The sequence below is a fragment of the Phalacrocorax aristotelis genome, chromosome W (genome assembly GCF_949628215.1).
Source record: "Phalacrocorax aristotelis chromosome W, bGulAri2.1, whole genome shotgun sequence".
Taxonomy (NCBI): domain Eukaryota; kingdom Metazoa; phylum Chordata; class Aves; order Suliformes; family Phalacrocoracidae; genus Phalacrocorax; species Phalacrocorax aristotelis.
This window is the reverse complement of record NC_134310.1, coordinates 8,370,878-8,391,159: the sequence shown is the minus strand read 5'-3', so window position 1 is coordinate 8,391,159 and position 20,282 is coordinate 8,370,878. Positions and strand designations below refer to the sequence as shown.

General features: G+C 55.5%; 1 protein-coding gene across 2 annotated transcripts; it reads right to left on the bottom strand.

Annotated features, from left to right (window-relative positions):
* Positions 1–1,874: 1,874 nt before the first annotated feature.
* LOC142049860 (AN1-type zinc finger protein 5-like) lies at positions 1,875–13,067 on the bottom strand. Of its 2 annotated transcripts, none has more exons than XM_075077973.1 (7): positions 12,931–13,067; positions 12,212–12,447; positions 10,911–11,084; positions 9,366–9,459; positions 8,522–8,640; positions 6,782–6,892; positions 1,875–4,477 (listed from the first exon to the last, which is right to left on the bottom strand). In XM_075077973.1, the coding sequence occupies exons 3-7, from the start codon at positions 11,059–11,061 to the stop codon at positions 4,329–4,331; spliced, it is 624 nt and encodes a 207-aa protein (XP_074934074.1). In that variant the 5' UTR covers positions 11,062–11,084; positions 12,212–12,447; positions 12,931–13,067; the 3' UTR covers positions 1,875–4,328. The 2 variants fall into 2 exon arrangements, with proteins under 2 accessions (XP_074934074.1, XP_074934075.1); XM_075077974.1 differs by having other exon boundaries at positions 12,379–12,492; positions 12,931–13,045.
* Positions 13,068–20,282: the final 7,215 nt, after the last annotated feature.

Below are 20,282 nucleotides of genomic sequence, written 5' to 3'. Positions count from 1 at the left end.
TTTTGATATCCTGAAGAAAAAGGAATTTTTCACTAAGCCATAACAATGAACCATGTGAACTTGGCAAAACAGAATTTGATGGCCAGAGATGGGAACTGAGAGATAGGGAAGCACTTGTTTTACAGCTATATCCTTGAGGAGCGCTGAGAGACTGAACAAAGCAAACATCCCACCTCAGAAGAGGCTGAGGACGGGGTGATAAACTGTATAGTCAAGGAGAACAGCTAACTGGGATGTGAGAAGAACTAAAACAAAGCGTCCTTTAGGTGAACAATCCTCATTATAATACTAAAAATCACACCCATAGGCCAGGAACCCACCCCCCTCAAATAAGCCCCTCACTCTCTGAGCATGCGTGGTAAATTTAGAGGGAGCTGTACTTTTAAGTTGAAATGAGAAAGAAACTACCCAATTATTAGCTGAGGGGTGTGAATATTAGCTGCAACTGACACATTTAACTGTATAAATGCCTTGTGGTGTCTCAGTGTGGGATGCAGCTTTGTGGGTTACCACCTAGCACCCATCTTTGGGCAAAAATGAATTAAATAAAATACCTCCACTCTGTGTGGAGTCTGGCATTTTGCATGCCAGGTGAATGAACCCGCTTTTCGTAACAATCTCTCTGATATTTTTTGAGATTTCTTTTGCCGTGATCACGGCTTCGGATGCCAAGTTGTCTGCATGACCAACAGTCCTGAAAGCACCAAGGCCCTTGAATGTTCCCGGCGACTCCCATCTAGAGCTGATCACCTTGTGCACTTCACCTAGCAGCACCTCAGGGATTCCACATCATCCAGGATAATACCAGCAAGTTTCCCTCTATCCAGGTAAAACAATGGCTAGAATCATAGGAATCACCCCCACTTCTTGGCCCTCCTCTTCATCCACTCCTTTGGCAGTTCCAAAAGAGTAGCCCTACGGCCGACTGGTGCTTCTGTACCTGTCTTGCTTTCACCTCGGTGGACTTTGTGAACAGGCATGAATAGTAGTCTTCCACTGCTTCAGCGATCAACACTGACAGATCTTCCTTCCCTTCGAGCACCTTTTCAAAACTCCCCTGAAGAACGGGCAGTTTTTCAGATGCTAACCAGTCAGAAATCGCTTTCCGATAGTGGGACCTCAGTCCTCCCTCCACACGCAACCCAATGTCTGCAAGATGTTCTCCTTTTTCTAGATGTTCTCTCAATTCCTGGTCTTTTTCCCTTCTTTTCACTGGACTCTTATGGAAACCTCTTCTTTTATCACTTATCTGCTTCGCAGTTTTTGACAGAGTATGTTCTGCAATCAAATTATTGATGTTCTTACTCCCCTCGTACTGCTCATCCAATCTCCACAACGGCTCCACCTCCTCCTCCGTCCAGCACTGCCGCTGTACCCCTCTGTCAGTACACTCCTTTGGGCAGGAGGCAACAATCCGCTCCAAGTTTCTGACAACTGACTGGGCCAGGTGTTGCGTGTTGCCCCAGGCCGATTTTTGATTGGAATATTCTTCCACATTCCCCACAGACTAAGCCCTCCACCTGGGGTGGAGGTCCCACTCAGGTCCTAGGCCTGGGCCAAACCCCCCCACCCCATATCACAAGCACCATGTGGTCCCACCCCAGCCCTACGAACACAGGTGGAGAAAGCAATTCCCCCACCAAAGGGGAATCCGGTCCCCCAGGGTGTAGAGCTGCTAGGTATGGCCACAGGACACAGCCTAAGTACTGGGGCTGGGGGAAGAGAAACCTAACCCCCAACCCCTGCCAGCACCAGGCTCTGTTCATTATTATCCATGGGGAAATTGAGGCACAGAGCCCCACAGCCACCCCAGAAGAGCCCAGAGTTGAGCCAGCGCTTGACATATCCACGCCCGTAACAAACCATCCACAGCATCCAAGCAAACTAGACTGTTTTAATATTTACACATATGAAGAAGAAAGAAACAAAAGGGAAAAGGTAGGTGGTGGTGAAGTGGGCGGCTGCCCTTTTGCCATGTGGGTTTTCCCGGTGCATCCACAGGAACTGTTTCCCCTCCCCAGGAGCTGCCGGCCTTCATGCGAACACAAGGCAAGGGGTGGTTGCAACTTCTCACAGCTTCCCCCCACCCCGAGAGTGATGGCTTGTTCTCAGCCAAAAACCTCAACGGTGAAACCCAGCCTCGCCATGCACCGCTGGCACCGTGCTTACGGCCCAGGTGCGTCCTGGCACTAAAACATGCTGCCACTCATGCGCTCCAGATGTGACGCCCATGTTACCCAGAAGCAAAAACCTGAGGAAAAGGCATTTGCACCATTTTTGGAGGTCCGAATCCTGGCAGCGCTGTACAATGGTAGCTGCCGCAGGGCACACACTGCTTTGGCTGAAATCATATAGGAAAAACAAAACCTTCGGAATGTTTCCCCCACAAACCCCAGGGCAGAATTGCCATAAATAGGGGAAGAAGCTGACGCTTGGAAGGAGCTGCCATGATTTCCCCTAGCCGCCAATTCAGCCCCTGCAGCTCCACTCTCTGATGCCCTTGTATGAGCTGATGCTGCAGAAAAACGTTTCCAAAGCGTGGGATGGCCAGAAGTGGGGCAGAGGCTGCCGCTTTTTCCCTGGGACCATCTGGGTTTCTCTGCTTGTGAGACCGCTAGGAGCCCCATGGCTGCAGCCCTGCTCCCAGCATTCCCAGAGGTGGCTTTGAGCTCACCCCAGGAGCCTCCACCTGTCTCACTGCATACCCAAGCCCCACATTTTCCTTTCTAACACCCCCAGAGCCCTCCACATTTTTTCTGGAGTGCTACTGAGCCCAGCATTCAGCACCCCAGAGCCCTCCACGTGTATCTGTGAGCATTGATGCGCCCCAGAGCCTTACAGGTACCTTTTGGGGTGCTCAAGTCCTCTGAGCATGTTCAGTGTACCCCAAAGCTCTGCTTTTGCCTTCCCTTGCACCCCAGAGCCCTCCCTGAGTCTTCCAGCACCCCCAAGAACTCTACAAGTCTTTCTGTGGGCCCAGAGCCCTCCAAGTGCCTCTCCCTGCTCCCCAGGGCTCCCCATGAGCTTTTCTGAAAGCCTCTGCCTGTGCTTCTGGGCACCCCAGGACCCTCCTTGTGACTTTTCACGTGCCCTGCAGCCCTCCACGTGCCTTTCCCTGTGCCCCAGATCCCTCTGTGTGGCTTCTAGAGCATCTCCTGGGGATCTGGCCCTGCCTCCCATCCCATGGGGACAAGTAGTGGGGCGGGAGAGCAGGGAGGGGTGGGTGGGCTTGCTGAGCCAACATGCTCTCAGGGGAGAAAGGCTCTCACCGAGTATTGGCAAGGACTGTGGGGAAGGAGGGGGCCCTGCCATCCACCTGCGTGCAGAGACAGGAAAGGAAGCAGAAGTTTGGTGATCTGAGCTTTGTACACAACCCTGATGAGAAAGAATGGCGTAAGGCAGAAAGCAGGGAGCAGAGGGGAGAAGAGAGGCGCAGGCACTGCTGTTACAACAAACCTCACTTGGGAAGTGGCCAACAGTTATTCAGGGGGCGTTGAAGCACGAGAGGCTGGTGCAAGGGCGTCCCTCAGCCCAGCCGCGTCCCTGGACGCAGCAAGCCTAGCAGGCTGGCTCCCTCCCCGTGGTGAGGGGCACGAGGCAGCGAGCAGTGTGGAACAAGTGAATGCCACAAAGCAGTACTTTCCTAAAGGTCCTGACCTGTGGCTGGAGCGTGTCTACATTGCTTCAAGCCACAAAATAACTTCACTGTGCCGGTACTCTGCTGCTTAACCACCCCAGTGCTTCAACAACAGTGTCTCAAAGGGAGGGGAGGGGTATTTGGGGTGTTAAAACTACAGAATCCTTTTCTGCATCTGAGAACAAACACCTCTAGGGGAGCAGAAGGCAGCCTTGCTGCCAGGATTCCCCAGCTCCCGGTTTTACATCTGCCACAAAGAGATGGCGGTACAGAGGGAACAAAGTCCAGCGGCAGCTCCCGGGCCCCAGCCGCGAGTCCCAGGTGGTTCGCAGGACTCGGAGTTGCCAGCTGAAGGGCAAGGCTGGCTGGCAGAGCCCTGCTGCCCAGGCCGTGCAAACCGCCCCAGCGGAACCAAGTCCGAAGGTCTCGGCACTGGAGCAGTGGGGCGGGATGGTCCCTTTTCCCTTGGGAAGCTGGTCGAGAAGGGATCAGCTGAGCTGTGGCTGTCATACGGGTAATGGAGGGAGAGGAGGAACGGCAGCCTTCTGCCAAAGAGGAGGTGCGAGGAGTCTCCGTATCCGGGTGCTGGTTCACGTGTGCTGCTGGAGTCCCTATCGCACCACTGATGGGGCTGGGAGGAAGGGGAGGAGCACCAGGCCACCTGGCTGCAGTTGGAGCTGCTCAGCCCCCTTCACAACTTCTGGATCTTCTCAGCAATAACGATGGGGTTCTCCTTACGGATCTTCTCAGCAGCTTCTGCCTTGTAGTCGTAGGGGCAGGCATGCACATCAGAGTACCGGTGAATGGCACAGAACAGGTTCCCGCAGCGGCAGTCGAAGCCTGAAGGGAGAAAGAGCAGAGAGACAAAGCCGCGTTAGATGCCATCCAGCCGGACAGGAAGGCGGCAGGGCCCCTGCTCTTTCCTGCCAGGCCAGGAAACTCCACTAATGCAGAAAGAAGGTCAGATGAGGGAGGGGGGCCACTGTCCCCAACAGGCAAACAGGAGTCTCAGTGTGGGGGAAGACCACGGGTTGCTCTTCCATTTCCCCTGGCTTAGCCGCTCCTGTGAATGCACGCACACTCTGGGCAGCCCCAGCTGTCGTGGCGGTGGGAAACGCTCCCAGAGCGGCTGCTCTCCACGTTCCCCAGGGTCAGGGGACATGCCGGGGACTGCACAGTACCAGATTGCTAATCCAGACCAGGCTCCCCAGGCTGCAAGGAGGCAGCCTGAGCTGGAGCCGAGCCCTCGAGCCAGCTTGGCTCCCCAGGCATCACACAGCAGCATCTGGACTGACCAGCAGCAAGCCTGCAAGCAGCAAAACCTGTACCTCGTTAGGATCACTTTTGAGCTATTTAGGCTTCAAAATTCATAATTTAGTCATTTTACTTGGAGATAATGCTGTTCTGAAGTGCTGCCATTATCACAGCACACACAGAAACTGAGGCACAGAGCAGGAAGGGGGTTTGCTACAGGACAGCAGATCAGCTCCCCGTCACGCTGGCAGTGACTGACGCTCTTTCCTTTCACGTCTTTCCAACTACAGGCTGTAACGACCACAGACACCTTGCTACAAGGTGCCAGTTTACTCCCATTTGGGAAAATTCATTTTATCCTAAATGCTCTGCATTCACAGGACTTCTCTGCATGTTGATTCCTAAAGGAGACAAAACTTCTCACACTTTGAAGCTCTAAAGGAAACCAATCCTCCCTGCAGATCTGAATCATAGAATCACAGAATGTCCTGAGCTGGAAGGGACCCACAAGGATCATCGAGCCCAACTCCTGTCCCTGCACAGGACAGCCCCAAATTCACACCATGGCTCTGAGGGCCTTGTCCAAGTGCTTCTGGAATATCACCAGCCTTGGTGCCGTGATGCCTCCCTGGGGAGCCTGTTCCAGGGCTCCACCACCCTCTGGGGGAAGAACCTTCTCCTAATACCCAGCCTAACCCTCCCCTGGCACATCTCCCTGCCATTCCCTCGGGTCCTGTCGTTGGTCACCAGAGAAGAGACCAGCCCTGCCCCTCCTCCTCCCCTCGGGAGGGAGCTGCAGAGCGCCATGAGGGCTGCCCTCAGCCTCCTCTGCTCCAGGCTGAACAAACCAAGGGACTTCAGCCGCTCCTCGTACAGTTTCCCCTCTAAACCCTTCCCCAACTCCGTGGCCCTCCTCTGGACACTCTCCAGTAGCTTTATACCCTTAATGTCCTGTGGCGCCCAACACTGCCCACAGCACTTGAGGTGAGGCCGCCCCAGCGCAGAGCAGAGCAGGAAAGGCTGGGCACAGAGTACCCTGCTCAGTCCTAGGCTTATAAACCCATGTTTATTCAATGACAGTGCCCTCAAACATCCAGGCAAGCTCGGGTTCCACAGTGTCAGGCGCTGGGCAAACCTCCCAGGCCAGACCATACCAAAGCAGCTTACAATGGATGAAATATGAAGTGTGTGTGCAGTCCCTGGTTGCTGAACGCACCGAGGAGGCTAAAGAGGAGAGCGCTCTGCTAGAACAGCAAGACCTGCATGGCTCTAGAGTTAACTTTTTTCCAGGGAAATGCTAAATGCCAGAGTCAATTTACAGGAATGATGTTTTTATTAACAAACCACAACCAAGCTAATTGCTTCATGAATTGCCTTTCCAGGGGCAGTTTCCCCATTGATACCAGTCAGCTGACACCATCTCAGCACTTCTCTCCAGCTTTACAGGCTGAACACTGAGAGCCATCTTGCTCTCAGGAAGCTAACAGTGGAAGTCAAGCAATGTTAACTTTAAATGGGATGAGTCTTAGAGTGGGATTTTCGGTTTGGATCTATCTTAGTTTACATCACTATTGTGAAAGCTTTACCACCGACTTGAATAGGAGCAGAATTAGACCCACAGCGAGCACTGCCTTTGCTTCTACAAGCAGCTTTGGCCAAGTTGCAGAGATAACCTGAGAGGCACGGCTCCACCCTGTTCCACAACCCTGCATCCACAGGCTCGCAGGGACCCCGACAGCAAGCGGCAGATTCCCCAGGCTACCTCCACCCACCAACCCACGCCAACCCTCTGAACCCAGGCATTATCGCAGCACAGGAGATCTGTTCACAGGGCTATGAAACCAGACTAGTCAGGCCACAGGCAAGTTTTCCCCACAGCCAGGGACTTACCAGTTAGCCCTATCTTCTTCCGGCAAGTAAAGCAGCGATTCTTCTTCTGTTTTGGCTTTTCTGAAGCTGTCTTGTTCTCAGCTGTGTTCTGGGATATTTCAAGCAGGGTACCTGAAACAGAGGCCAGAGTTTTGCTACCCTTCTTGATAAACCAAGCATCACATTCATTTTATTACAGGAGCTGCCTGAGGCCCTACTGATTCTGGGTCTGTGCCAGACACCTCTGTGTACACATTGCCCCAGCCAACATACCCCAAACTGTGATATTTGTCTTGTTCCACAGAGATCTACACCTCACACAGCCTCATGTTTTCTCTCTGTTTCAAATTCCTTAAGTCCAAGGCTCAGAAACACCAAGGAGGTATTCCGGTTTAGCTAAGGCAGAGGTAAGGTAATGTGATGCTGTTTAGCTCCTGCCAAGGAAAGGTACTACTGAGTAGAATTACCCAGTGCTTGCCACAGGTTAAGCATGTGTCTGGATAGTACATCAGCTAAGCTGTAGTGACAAAACAGTTGCACAGCTGAGCCTACAGTTAATCTTTGCAAGGGGGAAAAAAGTTAACCCCTTGTAAGTACTACTAATTATTTTTGCTGACTCTTATGTAAGTGTTCCTCGTATGTAGGTCTCAGAATGCTTTACCCAGATACTCATCACTGTCTCTAATCTACCAAAAGGAAAACTGAGCTCTGAAAGCCAGATTGTTAAAGGTCACTGATGCTTAGCAGGATTTCCTACAGTACCTAAGCAGGTTAGAGAAGTCGACAGGAGGGAGGAGCTCCAACTGCTAGCAGATACACACCTGCAGCGCACACTGCTCTGAAAATCAGGCTAAGGAGACAGAGGCAGAGATAGCTTTGTGGATATGACCCTAAACAACTCCCTAACAATCCCACAGTCAGAAGAAAGGGGCAGGCTCTTCCAAGCCTCCCTTTCACCAAATACTCTCTCACCTGCCTGTTGTAAATTGTCCCCATGGCTTACGGGCCAGAGATTACCAAATCCAAAATGCAGAGTTATATGCGGTGACTAGAGCCTGTTTTTTTAGCAACCAACAACTCGTGGGGTTTTTTTTAGCTTTGAATGCAAGCAAACTGTCAGTTGAACTAAAGGAGGGTGTCTCCAATGCAGTGTTACTTGGTTACGGCTCGGCTACAACACAACAGCTCACCCTGTAATTCATTGACTGGAGGACATACGCTGCTGGGCAACGACACCTGTGCTCCTCTACCACTTCAAGGTACGCACTTTGCAAAGCGACAGTGTTGGCGCTCCCCTCCGAGGGGCAGGCATGCCGCCCATCACACAGGATGACACCAACCAGGCCAGCTGCTGCCCCTGGGCACCACCGCAAACACTTCTCCTTCCCTCCCTCGAGAGACAGCAGGGAACTGCAGCCAACAACAGCCGTGCAGCAGGCCGTGGGATGCTCCGGGCTTTCTGCCATTCACTAGGATAGGCATCATGGAAGATTATCCTCCTGCCAGCGAGTCAAGGGCTGGCAGCTACTCAGCCCTCAACCCACAAAGCAATCTCTATCGGCCTGCCCTCAGGCACAGCATTTTCTCTCCTCCCTGTTTCAGAAACAAACTGTTTTCTCCTTAGCTCTTTTGCTAGGTGATCCCTTCCTGCCAGGAGGTAACAACTGGCCCCTGGAGTTAGCGGCCAGTATTGTACTTGCTGCTCAAACCGACTTGCGAGATTGGTGTAATTCAGACTTGTGCAAAGGCCAAACCATCTACCTGATGAGGAAGATGCTGATGAGGCTTCTTCTGTCTTGATCAGTTCTTCTGGCTCACTGCTGTTTTCTTCTCTGGATATGCTCATGGCCGTCATCTGATGGGTCACAGGAGTTTGAGCACTGGAAGCATTTGCAACAAACAAACAAACCATAGAGAGAACACAAGTATTTTCTCTTGATGAACAGTTATGTGGGAGAGCTCTTCAGCCCATAAAGTTAATTTCATGATACTCAGAGGTAGCTCAGGACTACAGCAGGCCAATTCCCCTTGAGATTTGGGATCAAAGTTCTTCACAGACACAAATGGAATGAATCTGTGATGATTTCAGTTCCCTTTTCCACCCAATTATATCTCAAAGCCAAGGAAAAAGCCCATCCAAACAAGTCCAGGGACAGGGAAACTGAGTTATGAGCCAGGACTGTAACACAATGGTAGAGCTCAACGCGGTACTACCTTCCTTCCTATCAAACATGACTGAGGTCCCTAATCCTGCTGTTGCAGCTTCCAGACTGGATCATCGCCAGGTGCTGTCACTTAGGACTGAGTTGAATCTGAACAGTTTAACACAGCCAGTGACAGACAAGGTACGCTGGCTCTAAGAGAACCAGGACGCCATTTAGTTTACTACAGGTTTTAATTTACTACCAATCCTCTGGTACCTGACTGTATGCATCAGTCATCATTGACAGGGACATCTGTGTCTTCCAGATAAACCAAGAACAGTGATCCAGCCCACTTTACGGATCCCCTTGGCCATGTGAAGGATGAGAGACAACCCCTTGTGTCCCAGGGCTGATTTTTAGCACAGCTGCAGATCCCCCCACCCTGTAGGCTATGCCCCTACCTGGCTTTCACATCCTCAGGCATGGAGTCCCCCTCTGCACGCTGCCCTGCAACTGAATCTGAAGCCATGGGGCTGCTGTTGGGACCACTGGGTGCTACAAGACAAGATCACAGTCTTGGTAAACTCTTTAAAATGTCAGCAAGTTCCTTGGGTGCTTGACAGCCCAGGAGAAAGCAGGACAGGCACTTTCAGCAGGCTTTAACCTCCTGCTCCCTACCAAGAGCTAGGAGGGCGCACCCTGGTTGGGATCACTCCCAGATCCCCTATTCTTATAATCTCCCCTCTGAATTTGGGCACAGGTCTCTGTGGGGACAACACATCAGTGCTGGACAGACCTCACTGTGACCCAGTGCAGCTATTCTTACACTAGATCAGGAATGACTCCTTGTATCAGGATCCCTCTGGAATTAGCTGCTCATCTTCCTGAGGACTGCAGGCCTCATTTATGGAGATCTGCTTAGCTCCTCGGGATCTGTGAACTCCCTTTTGAGGGATGCCAGTTTATTTGCAGGAGTTACATGCTGAATGCCTGCCATTACTGTGTTTTGTAACATCTGCTAAAACCTGACTTCAGTCACCCATGTCATTCTTTGACTCGCCTTCTTTTCCACAACACTGCAAGGCAAACTCCACATCAGCATCAACATTCTCCTATCAGCATAAATTAAAGTGCTGCAGGTACCAACATACCTCAAACCCCACGTTACTTTGCAACTTCTCCAAGGCATAAGAACCAGATCCTCATCTGCTGAAAGGAAACGGCTTTGACAGAAGCACGTTGGTTTATGTCAGCCGAGGATCTACGTCAGGGTCTTTAGGGAAACCCTTTGTCAGGAAGAGCTGTGTTCCCAATATAAATTTTGGGTGGGTAATTCAAGGAAAGCCATTATTACACTCAGGAATAAAACTTCAGAAGATCTCTGGAAGGCGTTTCTCACCAGTATTGCAAAGCCTGTACGTGGGGCATCTGCACAAACTCTCAGCAAAAGAAAATCCTGCTAATGATGGAAAGAGCATCCTTTCTGTGCACCCAGCTGCCTCCCAGCTTGGTGCTCTGTCAGCTCTGTTCAGCTGCAAGAAACAAACCTTTTATTTCATTGCTTTTGATTGTCAACCCTGTTAAGATAAGAAAGTTATGCAAATACAAACTGGCCAAATTCTTCCCAAATAAAAAGTCATTTCAGGGGTCTGTTGTGACTCCCAGCAGTCAGCATGTAACTCAGACAGCAGGTAATAGCTAAAAATCTGGGCCACTGTTAGTGCCAGTGAAGTTTTGCGGTTTACTGGAAGGTGCTGACTGGGACGGGCTTCACAAACAGCTGGGACAGGGAAGAAAAGAACTGACCCCCTTCCAGGGAACAGAAGTGTTCAAAGGCTCAGGTCTTTGATTTAGAGGCTCAGGTCTACAGGAAAAGACACAAGTTTTCCAGGAGGGAATAAATCTGCTGGCAGCCAGTACCAGTACCACACACTATCCCAGTCACTTAACACAGTCTGCATCCAGGCACCCATTTAAGACAGATTTCTCAGCCAAAAAACCTCTACCTGGGGGGCTTATCCGGTCACTGCTCTGCTGCCTCTGCAGAAACTCCTTATAGCAAATGGAGCACATCCCGTTAGTCCGGGGGCTGCCATAAAATCCACAGCCTGTGGTGCACAACAGAGGCACCTGGGTCTGGTTCGTCTCCTGAGCCATCCTCTCTCCTCCAAGGCACCAAGCTACAAACAGGAATAAAAATGAGACACTGTTAGGGCTGGAGCATTCATTCGTTGTACACCGCAGCTGATCAGGAAGGAGCACAAAGGATCCCGAGAGAATCTGGTTCCTGCACATGCACGACACAATCCGAGTCCCCTGAGCACAGGGTACACAAGGCTCGTAAGCAGCCACAGGACACAAGTCCTGGGGCCTTGAGCCACCCAGAGCTCAGCTGCAGGAGCCTGCCCAGAGCCGGGCTGAACAGCCGACAGGAACCAGCTCCCGGTACTCCCTCCCCACACCACAAGGCTCCCAAAACTCCCAGTAGAGGGACACACATGTAAGACCTGAACAATCTGCTCTCCAACAGTAATGAGAAGTGCCATCGCAGCATGACTGGCTCCTGCAAACACTGACACAAAGAATGCCACTCAAAAGGCCAGCGTCCAGCCTAAGTAGTTACACTTTGCACTTAGTGGCGCTTGTTTTCATTTCAAGCCTGTTTTACTTCTTTAGCTCTCAGGAAGGTGATATAAGTGAGGCAAAAAGAACTCGTTGACTCTCAGTTTTGACATGCTCATGTATTTTCTGACCCATGCTGGCATACGTAGGCTGGAAATAAGGATAAGGTTTCTTCCCAGTAGTAAGATGTGATTCTAGAACACCTTCCTGGGGAAGAGAGCAGACACGGTGAAACCTACTTTTAAAATTAATCATAATAATTTCTCCCTAGATCACCTGCAGTTGCCTCCAGACCTGGGAACTGGCCCCTTCCAGCCACACATGGTATAGCATTTACACGGCCAAACTGCACTGCATCCTTTTAAACCAGAACCATGAGCAATAACACCCAGCAACAACAAACACCAATTCAGACATGTGTTAACGACATGGCTGTGTCCAGTAGAGCTTCAGTGGGGGACAAGGGGAGAGGATGTTTGCAGGGCCGTGGCGGCACAGGTGGCTTCAGCTCGGGTGCAAAGACACTGTGTTGCTACTGGGAGTCCCCAGCAGCAATCCCCTTCTCCCAGCACAGCAGATGCACAAAGTATCCACCGCTTCACAGGTAACTCTGCTGCTTGCTTTCACACTCCTACAAAACTTGTTCCACCGAGGGAATAAAACAACAGGAACATGAAATAATTACCCTCCCAAGAGCGCTCCCGTGGGATGGAAGTGGATCAGCTCCGGTTTAGTCCTCCTTGTCCTCAGCTGGGTGATACGAATTTCTGCTGTGCACTCGGGGCTCCCCTTGCAGAGCTCAGACCAGCATTCACATTACCAGACCAGGAGTCCTTCCCGGCTCAGACCGACCTCTCCTTCAGCCCCAGCAGCCAAGAGAGCCTCCTCCACACCAAAGCCTCTGGGAGCAGACCTAGCAAGCTGAACAGACAAATTTTCAGGAGTTTCTTCTGATTTTGAGTGCCCCTGGAGAGAGAAGGGAACGACTGCTGTGACTTTGGGCAGAGTTCAGCTCAGCTCTCCCTTAGCCAGCAGCCCAGGGGAGAGCTGCAGCAGGAGCCGAGCGGCACAGGGCTCTACCGCAAAACCAGCTGAAATTAAGAACCACTCCCCCTCCGGCTGCTCTGCCCCTGCCCCCGAGCCGAGCCGGGTAACCCGCCGCAGGCTCGGGACCGCCGCCGCCGCCCCGTCACCCTCCGGCCGAGCCGCCCCAGCCGCTGCCCGGTCGAAAGCCGGCGCTGCCCCTGGGGGGACGAGATGCCTTCCCGCGCCTCCCCGCCCGCCGCGGCTGGGCCCCGCACCCCGCTCCCCGCCCGCGGTGGAAATCGAGGCCGAGGCTTTGGGGCCTGCGCGGCGGCGGGCGGGTCCGGGCCGGGGCACCGGGCCGCGCCGGGTCCCACTCACCGGCGGCGGAGGCGGGCGGCCGCCGGGCCGGGCCGGGTAGGGCCGGCCGCCGGCAGGCTCAGGCGGGCGGCGGGCAGAGTGGGCTGCCGGGAAACATGGCGGGCGCTGCCGCGGGACCGCGGCCCCCGAGCGCCCTCCCCCGGGGAGGGCCGGGCCGGGGCGGGGCGGGGCGACGACCGGGGAGGGCTGGTAGTAGGGGCGCGGGTATAGGTGTGCCCTGGCTATAGGGGAGGGGGCTGTGATCTCCCTAGCTATATGAGCAGTGATATAGGTGTACCCCATTTATAGTTAAGGAGGTTGAGAACCCCCTATGGGTATAAGGGGGGGGGGGGGGAAGATAGCCAGACCTCACTATAGAGGGGGGATTTGGGATCCCCTGCTATAGGGACTGGGTCACAGTCAGACCCAGGCTATAGGAGAGGGGTGAGACCCCTGTTCCCCCATGCTATAGGGGCTGGGACATCAGCTGGACCCCAGCTATAGCTGCTGGAGGAGAGGGTGGGCAACATTCTTCCCCCCCCCCCCAGCTATATGGGCCAGTTATATAGGGCAAGATGCAGCTGGCTCTGGACCTGGATACCCTGGCTCCAGGAGAGGGGCTGGGAACACCCGCCCAGCTCCTGGGGCCATACCCCATCTATATGGGCTGAGCCGGGAGGCACTGGTACCCCTTGTGTGTTTCTGCTGCCGTACAGCATTGACTGCCCTGAGCACACACGCCTTCTCCGCCTCACCCCAGGCTGTTTCCCCGCAGCCCAAAGACCCCCAGGGTGTCACTGCTGACCCCCTGGGTCACCCTTCCCATCGAGGCAGAAAGGGAGGGTAGGAGGCTCAGGGGATCTCCGGCTGGAAGGGCTTCCCAGCTCCAAACCATTCCTGCTGCTATTCAAGCCCTGGTTTGGGGTTGGGTTTTTTTAATTCAAGCTTTGCTCAGGTGTGTTGTGACCTGGCTCGTCACAGAGCTGGTTCGCCTCCGGGCCTGTGTGCCTGTGCCCAGGGTTGGTGATCAGAGGGTGCCCGGGGCAGATCGATCACCTCAAGAGAAAGCGCCTGTTGCCTGGCCATGTTGGGGTTCAGGAAACACCCAGGAGCAAAACCCCTGGGAATCCACCACCAAGCTCTGCTCAGGTCTCTCCCCATCTTCTTCCTGGCCCAGGGGGCTACAAAAAACTCTGTGCGTTAGTCCTAAGCCCCGGGCAGGCTGCCGGAGCGGGGTTTCTGCTCATCTTTGGTTTGCGGCAGAGGCACAGACGGGACTCTGCTCTCGGGGTGCCTTTCAGGCTGGCTCTGGCTGCACAAAGGTGTCTGTTGGTGCAGCTTGATTTACTTGCGCTGGCCGGCATGGGGAATAAATGCAGCTGAGGGGCTGGGCAGGTCGCTGCCCCAGTACCCTCGGCCCTGCCCTAGCACCCCCAGCACAGTTCTCGTGGGGCCAGCACCGGCGAGAACCCCCCACTCGGGGCCGTGGCCACGGCCGTATGGCCACCAGGCGGCACCAGGCTCCCACGGGAAGGTGGGCACCCGTGTACCCACGCACCCCCTCACCCACGTACCTGTGCACCCCCGCCCTCTCCACGTCCCCTTTGCCTCCCCGGGCACCCCTCGCTCGCTGCCAGTCCACACTCCAGCCAGCCCTGCCCAGCAGAGTGGGTTCCCCTCTGGCTCTGGAGCCCCACTTGGCTACTGAGGGTCCCTTGGCTAATGCAGACCAGGGGTCCTGGGACCACCAGCACCAGTCCAGGGTGCCCCTGGCCCCCCAGGGGTCTCCACACCCTCCATCACCACCATCCTGCTCCCCAGGCCCAGTGGGGCAGGAGCGGGGGGTCAGGGTGGCTTTTCGAGGGGCAGACCCCCCCAGCAGCCCTGGACAGGTGGGTGAAGCACAGGGGCTGCTCTGCGAGGGCGGTTGCAAGGAGACCAGGAGCTACCTGACTTCACAGGCTCCAAGATCCTGCCTGTGGCTGGGGGAACGCGGTGGGAGCAGGGGTCACCTTGCCCGTGGGACAAGGGCATGGGACGAGGGCGATGGTGGGGCTTGGAGAGCAGGGCAGGCTGAGCTGCCGGGCTATTAATATACATTTTCCCGTGATGCTCTGGCACAGTTTTCAGAGCCAAAGCTGGAGGGAGCTCCCAGCCGAGGCAGCCTGGGTTTGTCCCTTCCCTTGCTCCACTCTCATCCCCAGAACTGCTGCGGTTACCCACCGTGCTCACTCCCACAGCACCACGCACTGCCGGAGCATCGTCTCCATCTGCCCTTGAGCCGTGGCAGCAGAGAGGAGCTGCCTCCATCTCTGCCTGCCGACTGGCTGCATCAGCCCCCTCCTCAGCAGCTCTCCGCCTGGGTTATCTAATGACCCAGCGGAGCATTTAACTGTCACTCTGCTGAAGGGAGCAAGGCGACGGGAGGACTGGGGGAGACAGGATGGGAGAAGCAGGAGCGAAACAGTATCGATTTCTAGCCAATTATCACTGTTATCAAAGCAACACAATTAAAGGATGAGGACACATTTCCAATACCCTGCCTGCCTCTCCAAAGCCAGACACTGGTTCTTCAGCTTGGCTGAACACACATGTCTGCATTCACGCAAGTGCTTAACATCTGCACATGCGTGCCCACAGACGCTGTGGCACATGCATGTGCATGCAAATGCACACGCGCAGCCACACAGGCATCCTCGGCTCGGCAGTGTCTGCTGAGCTTGTTTTCCCCGTGGAGTTAATCTCCCCAGCCCGCTTTGCTGCCTTGTTTTTCTGCGCAGCCAAGATGTGCCTCCATCTGGCTCTCACTGAGCCCAGGGAGGGCGGAGGGCTCTGGGGAAGGCTGGTAAAGCCCTGCCTGGGGCTCTTGCCCAAAGAGGCGCTGGAGCTGTGGGAACTTGGCCTGTTTCTCATCCTCAGGGTCCTCTGTAAAATGTTTTCTCTCCACACGCCCATCCCTCCTCCTCGCTGCTGCCCCAGCACGCAGGCGTTGGCTCCAACCCTGCTGCACCCCAGGGCCCTCCCGGGCTGCCAGCTGGGTGCTTGTCCTACAGATATTTGGGTTCTTATGCTCTTGCAGGATGAGCGTCAGGGTCACGCAGCTCTGAATTACACTATTTACATCCCGTCAGTGGCAGGTGGCATTTGGGAGCACCGCAGATGCCAGCAGGGACCAGAACCCCAGCTCAAAATGTGCGCCAGGGCCCGATGTGGTAATGTGAGTTATGCACAGAGGATCCCTGCAGCGCAGGCCTTCAGAATTGGCAGGGGGTTTGCATGTGGTTTCCAGCATCAGGAGGGTCGGATGCCTCCACCCCGAGGCAAACCCAAAGCCAGGATCAACCCCTGGTTGAGCAGAGCCCAAATCACCCCCAACCCAGCCGTGCCCAAGGGGGCTGTGCTACCCGCTGTCTGGTGGCACGGCTCGAGAGCAGCATCTCCAGCAGCTGCCCCAGGAGATGCTCCCGGAGCGGCGGGGAAGGAAGGAGAGCATCTGGGCTCGGGTCGTATTGCCTGGGAGGGAGGTTAAATGGAAAAACACAGAGGCTGACAATGGCAGGAGCCCTGTACTCCCCACCCAGGCAGCCACCCTCCTCCCGCAGCTTGGGAGCCCTGTGCCGGCTCTCACTGCTGCCCCTTCCCCAAGGGATGAGCAGAACCTGAGCCCCGACACCCTGCCCCAGCCGCTGGCCATCACTGTTTCCATCTCCCCCAGTGCCTGGCCCCCGCTCTGGTCCAACCTTGCACAGCTAACACATTAACCTAGTGCTGCACCAGCCCCTGGCAGCAGCGCCCCGCGCTCCCTGCCTGCGTGATACACATCTGGGGAAGAAGAGAGGTGTAGGGGGGGCATAAAATCCTTTTAACAGGCTCAGTGGGTTAGAAACCCCCTTGCAATTACCACCTTCTCCTTGTCCAGCGCACACAAAGGACTCTCTGGGGTGCTGGGCATGTTCCTGACAAACCCAATGTGGCCGCGGGAGCAGGGAGGAAAGAACAGATGCGGGAGCCCTTTCAGATGCTGCTATTTGGTTGCAAACTGCTTAATTTCCTGAACAAAATTATATTTTTGTTGTTGTTTTCTTGGAAGGATGGCACTTTTTTGGCATGGTACAATCCCAGGGCTATTCATCCATCACCACAGCAACGAGCTCCATCAATGGCCATCCAAGATTGCAGATGATTAGAGACAACATGTAAAGGTGGAAAATGCTGGGCACCTCGCAAACCTCATCTTCCCAAATGACTTGAATTATCTTCATTATTTCTCCCCAGCCAATTCTCTCCTCAGTCCGTGGGAGACGTCACTGTTATATAAACACAGGAAGAGCCGAGTTATGAGAGTGGGCAGAGGAGAAGGGAATGGTCTCTTTTGGTGAGGGACTGACCTGGAAAGCTCATGACATGGAGGATGAAACCCTCCGACATGCTCAGGGAGCTGCAAACGTCTTCCCCTGCCTGAGGCGGGCATCGCTCAGGGCCGCGGAGGAGCGAGGCTGTGCTGCTGTCGGGGCGGCAGGAAGCATGGCTGAGCTTTGGGGTGGGGTGGCCATGACCCCTGCTTGTCCCTGGTCCTGCAGGACCTTGCACCCTCCCGCAGCTTTGCCTTGAGCTGTGCCGCTCCTTCCTGGGGACATGGCAGGGAGCTTCGAGTCAGTTTGCTTTTGGAGTGGTTCAGGGACCCAGCCCATCACCACCACCCGTTTTGGGGGTACACCAGAGGGAAACAGGTTGCTGGAGCCTGGCAAAAGCGTGACATGTCCTGGCAGAGGGGCTTCCCTTGGTAACGGTATCCGCGGGGCTGCGGTGAATTGTGGCAGCCGTGAAACTTTAATGCCCGTCTGCAATATTCATGGTGCTTTCAAAGGCGAGGTGGGAATCGCGCTGAATGGCCTGAATATTTCATGGGTGGCCCCGCACTGGGATTTTGGGGAGGGTTTCCTCCGCTGCTGCCGCATGCCCACCTTGCCGCTAAGTCTGAGCTGTTGGGTGCAGAAAAAGGGTGATGACACCCCCATTTGCAGCCAGAGAGTCCCCAAAAAATAATCCAGGGGCATTTTGGCCACTGCCCAGGGTGGGAGGAGATGCCTGGGCATCTCTCTTCTCTGGAGGGGAATGGGAGACCCCAGGTGCAGGGCTGGGGGTCTCCAGTGTGACCTCCCAAACTGTCTTCGGTGGATGCCCCCCACTCTGTGTCCCAAAGCAGAGTGTGGGTGGTGTGGAGTGCCCACCCTGGGCTGGGCTGTCCTGGGGCCACCGTGAGGGATGGGGACAGCAGCCGTCTGCAGCCCTATCCTCCCTGGCCATCACAGGGCTGCCCCCCATGCTGGAAGTCCCTCTCACAGGGACATGTGGTGGCACTGGAGGTGATGGCCACTGGGGTGGCTGGGATCCAGGTCAGCTCTCCATCAGCGCATCCCTGCCGTGAGCCAGGGCACTCACAGCTGGCATTACTCAGGATCCTGATCCGAATCAAGTCAGCCCGAGTGGGCACCAGATCCCCAGACCCCACAGCCGTCCCATGACGGGGAGGTGATGGCGAGGACATGCTACTCCGGCACAGCCCCCTCTCCTCCAGCCCCCTTGGCCAGAAACCTTCCCCGAGCAGCTCCTGCCTGCTTTCCTGCAGCTTTGGGGGGCTGCTGGGGGTCTGGCTGCCTCTGAAGCCCCCTTAGGTGGAGACCTGGAGGGCAGCTGAGCCCCTGGGTCCCACAGCAGGGACAGGGATGCTGCAGCCTGATGGGGCTCAAGCACCCGCGTGGCTTGGATGATGCCCCAGAGCTCCGTCCCTGCCTGGGCAGACCCCAGCATCCCTGCCTCACTCCATTCCTCAGTTTCCCCACTGTACTTGGGGGATGAGCCATTCCTCCAGGCATTTTGTAGGGAGTTGTGGCCACCCTCCAGGGCCACGGGCAGGAGAACAGGATACGGGTGGGATCCTGACCTCCACCAAGGGACAGACCCCAGCCCCACGCACGCAGCCAGGAGGGGCGGCTGAGGGACATATTCACCCATCATTTTCTCCGTCAAATGGAGAGGCAGGAGGAGGCTGGGTGCAGGTGCCACCCCCGGGCTCAGCACCCCAGGGGCCAGCACCAGGCAGGATCAGCTTTGCCTCCCTGCTCTGGAAGGATGCTGGGGCCTGTCCTCAGAGCCGGGGAGCGAGGACCACTGTCACCTCCCCCAACAGCTCCAGGGGAGCAGAGACACAAGGGGCAGCTCTGCCCCTGTCCTTGGGGCAGGGGGTGGCCCTGGAGGGTGGACCCTGCACTGCATTTTGACCCCATGCTCATCTGCTACTGGAGCTGGCTGCTGCTGCAGAGCCAGAGCCACCATCCCCCTGCCACAGCGTCATATTGGATGTGAGACACTGACACCTACAGGCTGGGATATTTGTGCCCTTGGGGGAGCACGTGCCGGCTCCTAGCCAGGGCTCATCCCCCTGCCATTGATCCCCACCACGTCCCAGGTCCCCCCGCTTGGGGAGCAAACCCCCATTGGGATGCACACCCCAAACCCCCACCCGCCCCTGGCTCCTCGAGCTCCCCCTTTGGGTCCCATCCACTCGCCAGCAGCCCCAGTGCCCTGTGGGGAGGATGGCCAAAACTGAGACAGGCCCTTTGCAGGGAGCCATGGCTCTCATCAGGCTAAATTAGAGCCACTAATTAACAGCAGGAGAGGACATCAATAAGGGAAGAGGCTGGCACTGCAGCTGAGGCTGGGGCTGACTGGGCTGAGGCCCCTCCTGCTGCTCAGGGTGCCCTGAGGAGCCCCGCTCCAGCACCCTCCAGCACAGCAATGCTGGGTCTCTGCTCTCATCCCGCATCCTCAGAGGAGGAGGAGGATGGGAGATGCATGTGCAAGGGCAGAGTTGGGTCCCACGGGGAGCCCATCACCAGGCTGGGGGTGATGACGAGAGGAACCCACCCACACCCATCCCATGGACCCCAGGCCATGTGCATGATGGAGACAGAGCCAACACACCAGGTCGGGGAGCTCCGGGGTGGGAGAAGAAGTTAATTCCTACACTGAAAAGCTCTTTGCTGGCATCTCGTCTCTAATGGAAGAGTCATGTTGGATTAGCGGGTGGCTGCGCGAGACACCGAGCGAGCACCCTGCCTGCTGGTGCCCGGCCCCGGGGAGAGCCGGGGAAGCCATGCGGAATGGCAGATCTGGGCCACTGTGCCAGCGCCAGTGGGGGACGCGGCACGGAGGGGACTGTGGCCGAGGACAGGCACGAGGAGCCTGCCGCAGCAAGCTTTCACATGAGCTTTTGTCTCCATCACAGTGTCTCGGAATCCAGCCCGGGGATACTTTTCCTCTGTTTCCAACCAGCCTGGAGAAAATTGGGTTCAGAAGCAAGGACACCCCAA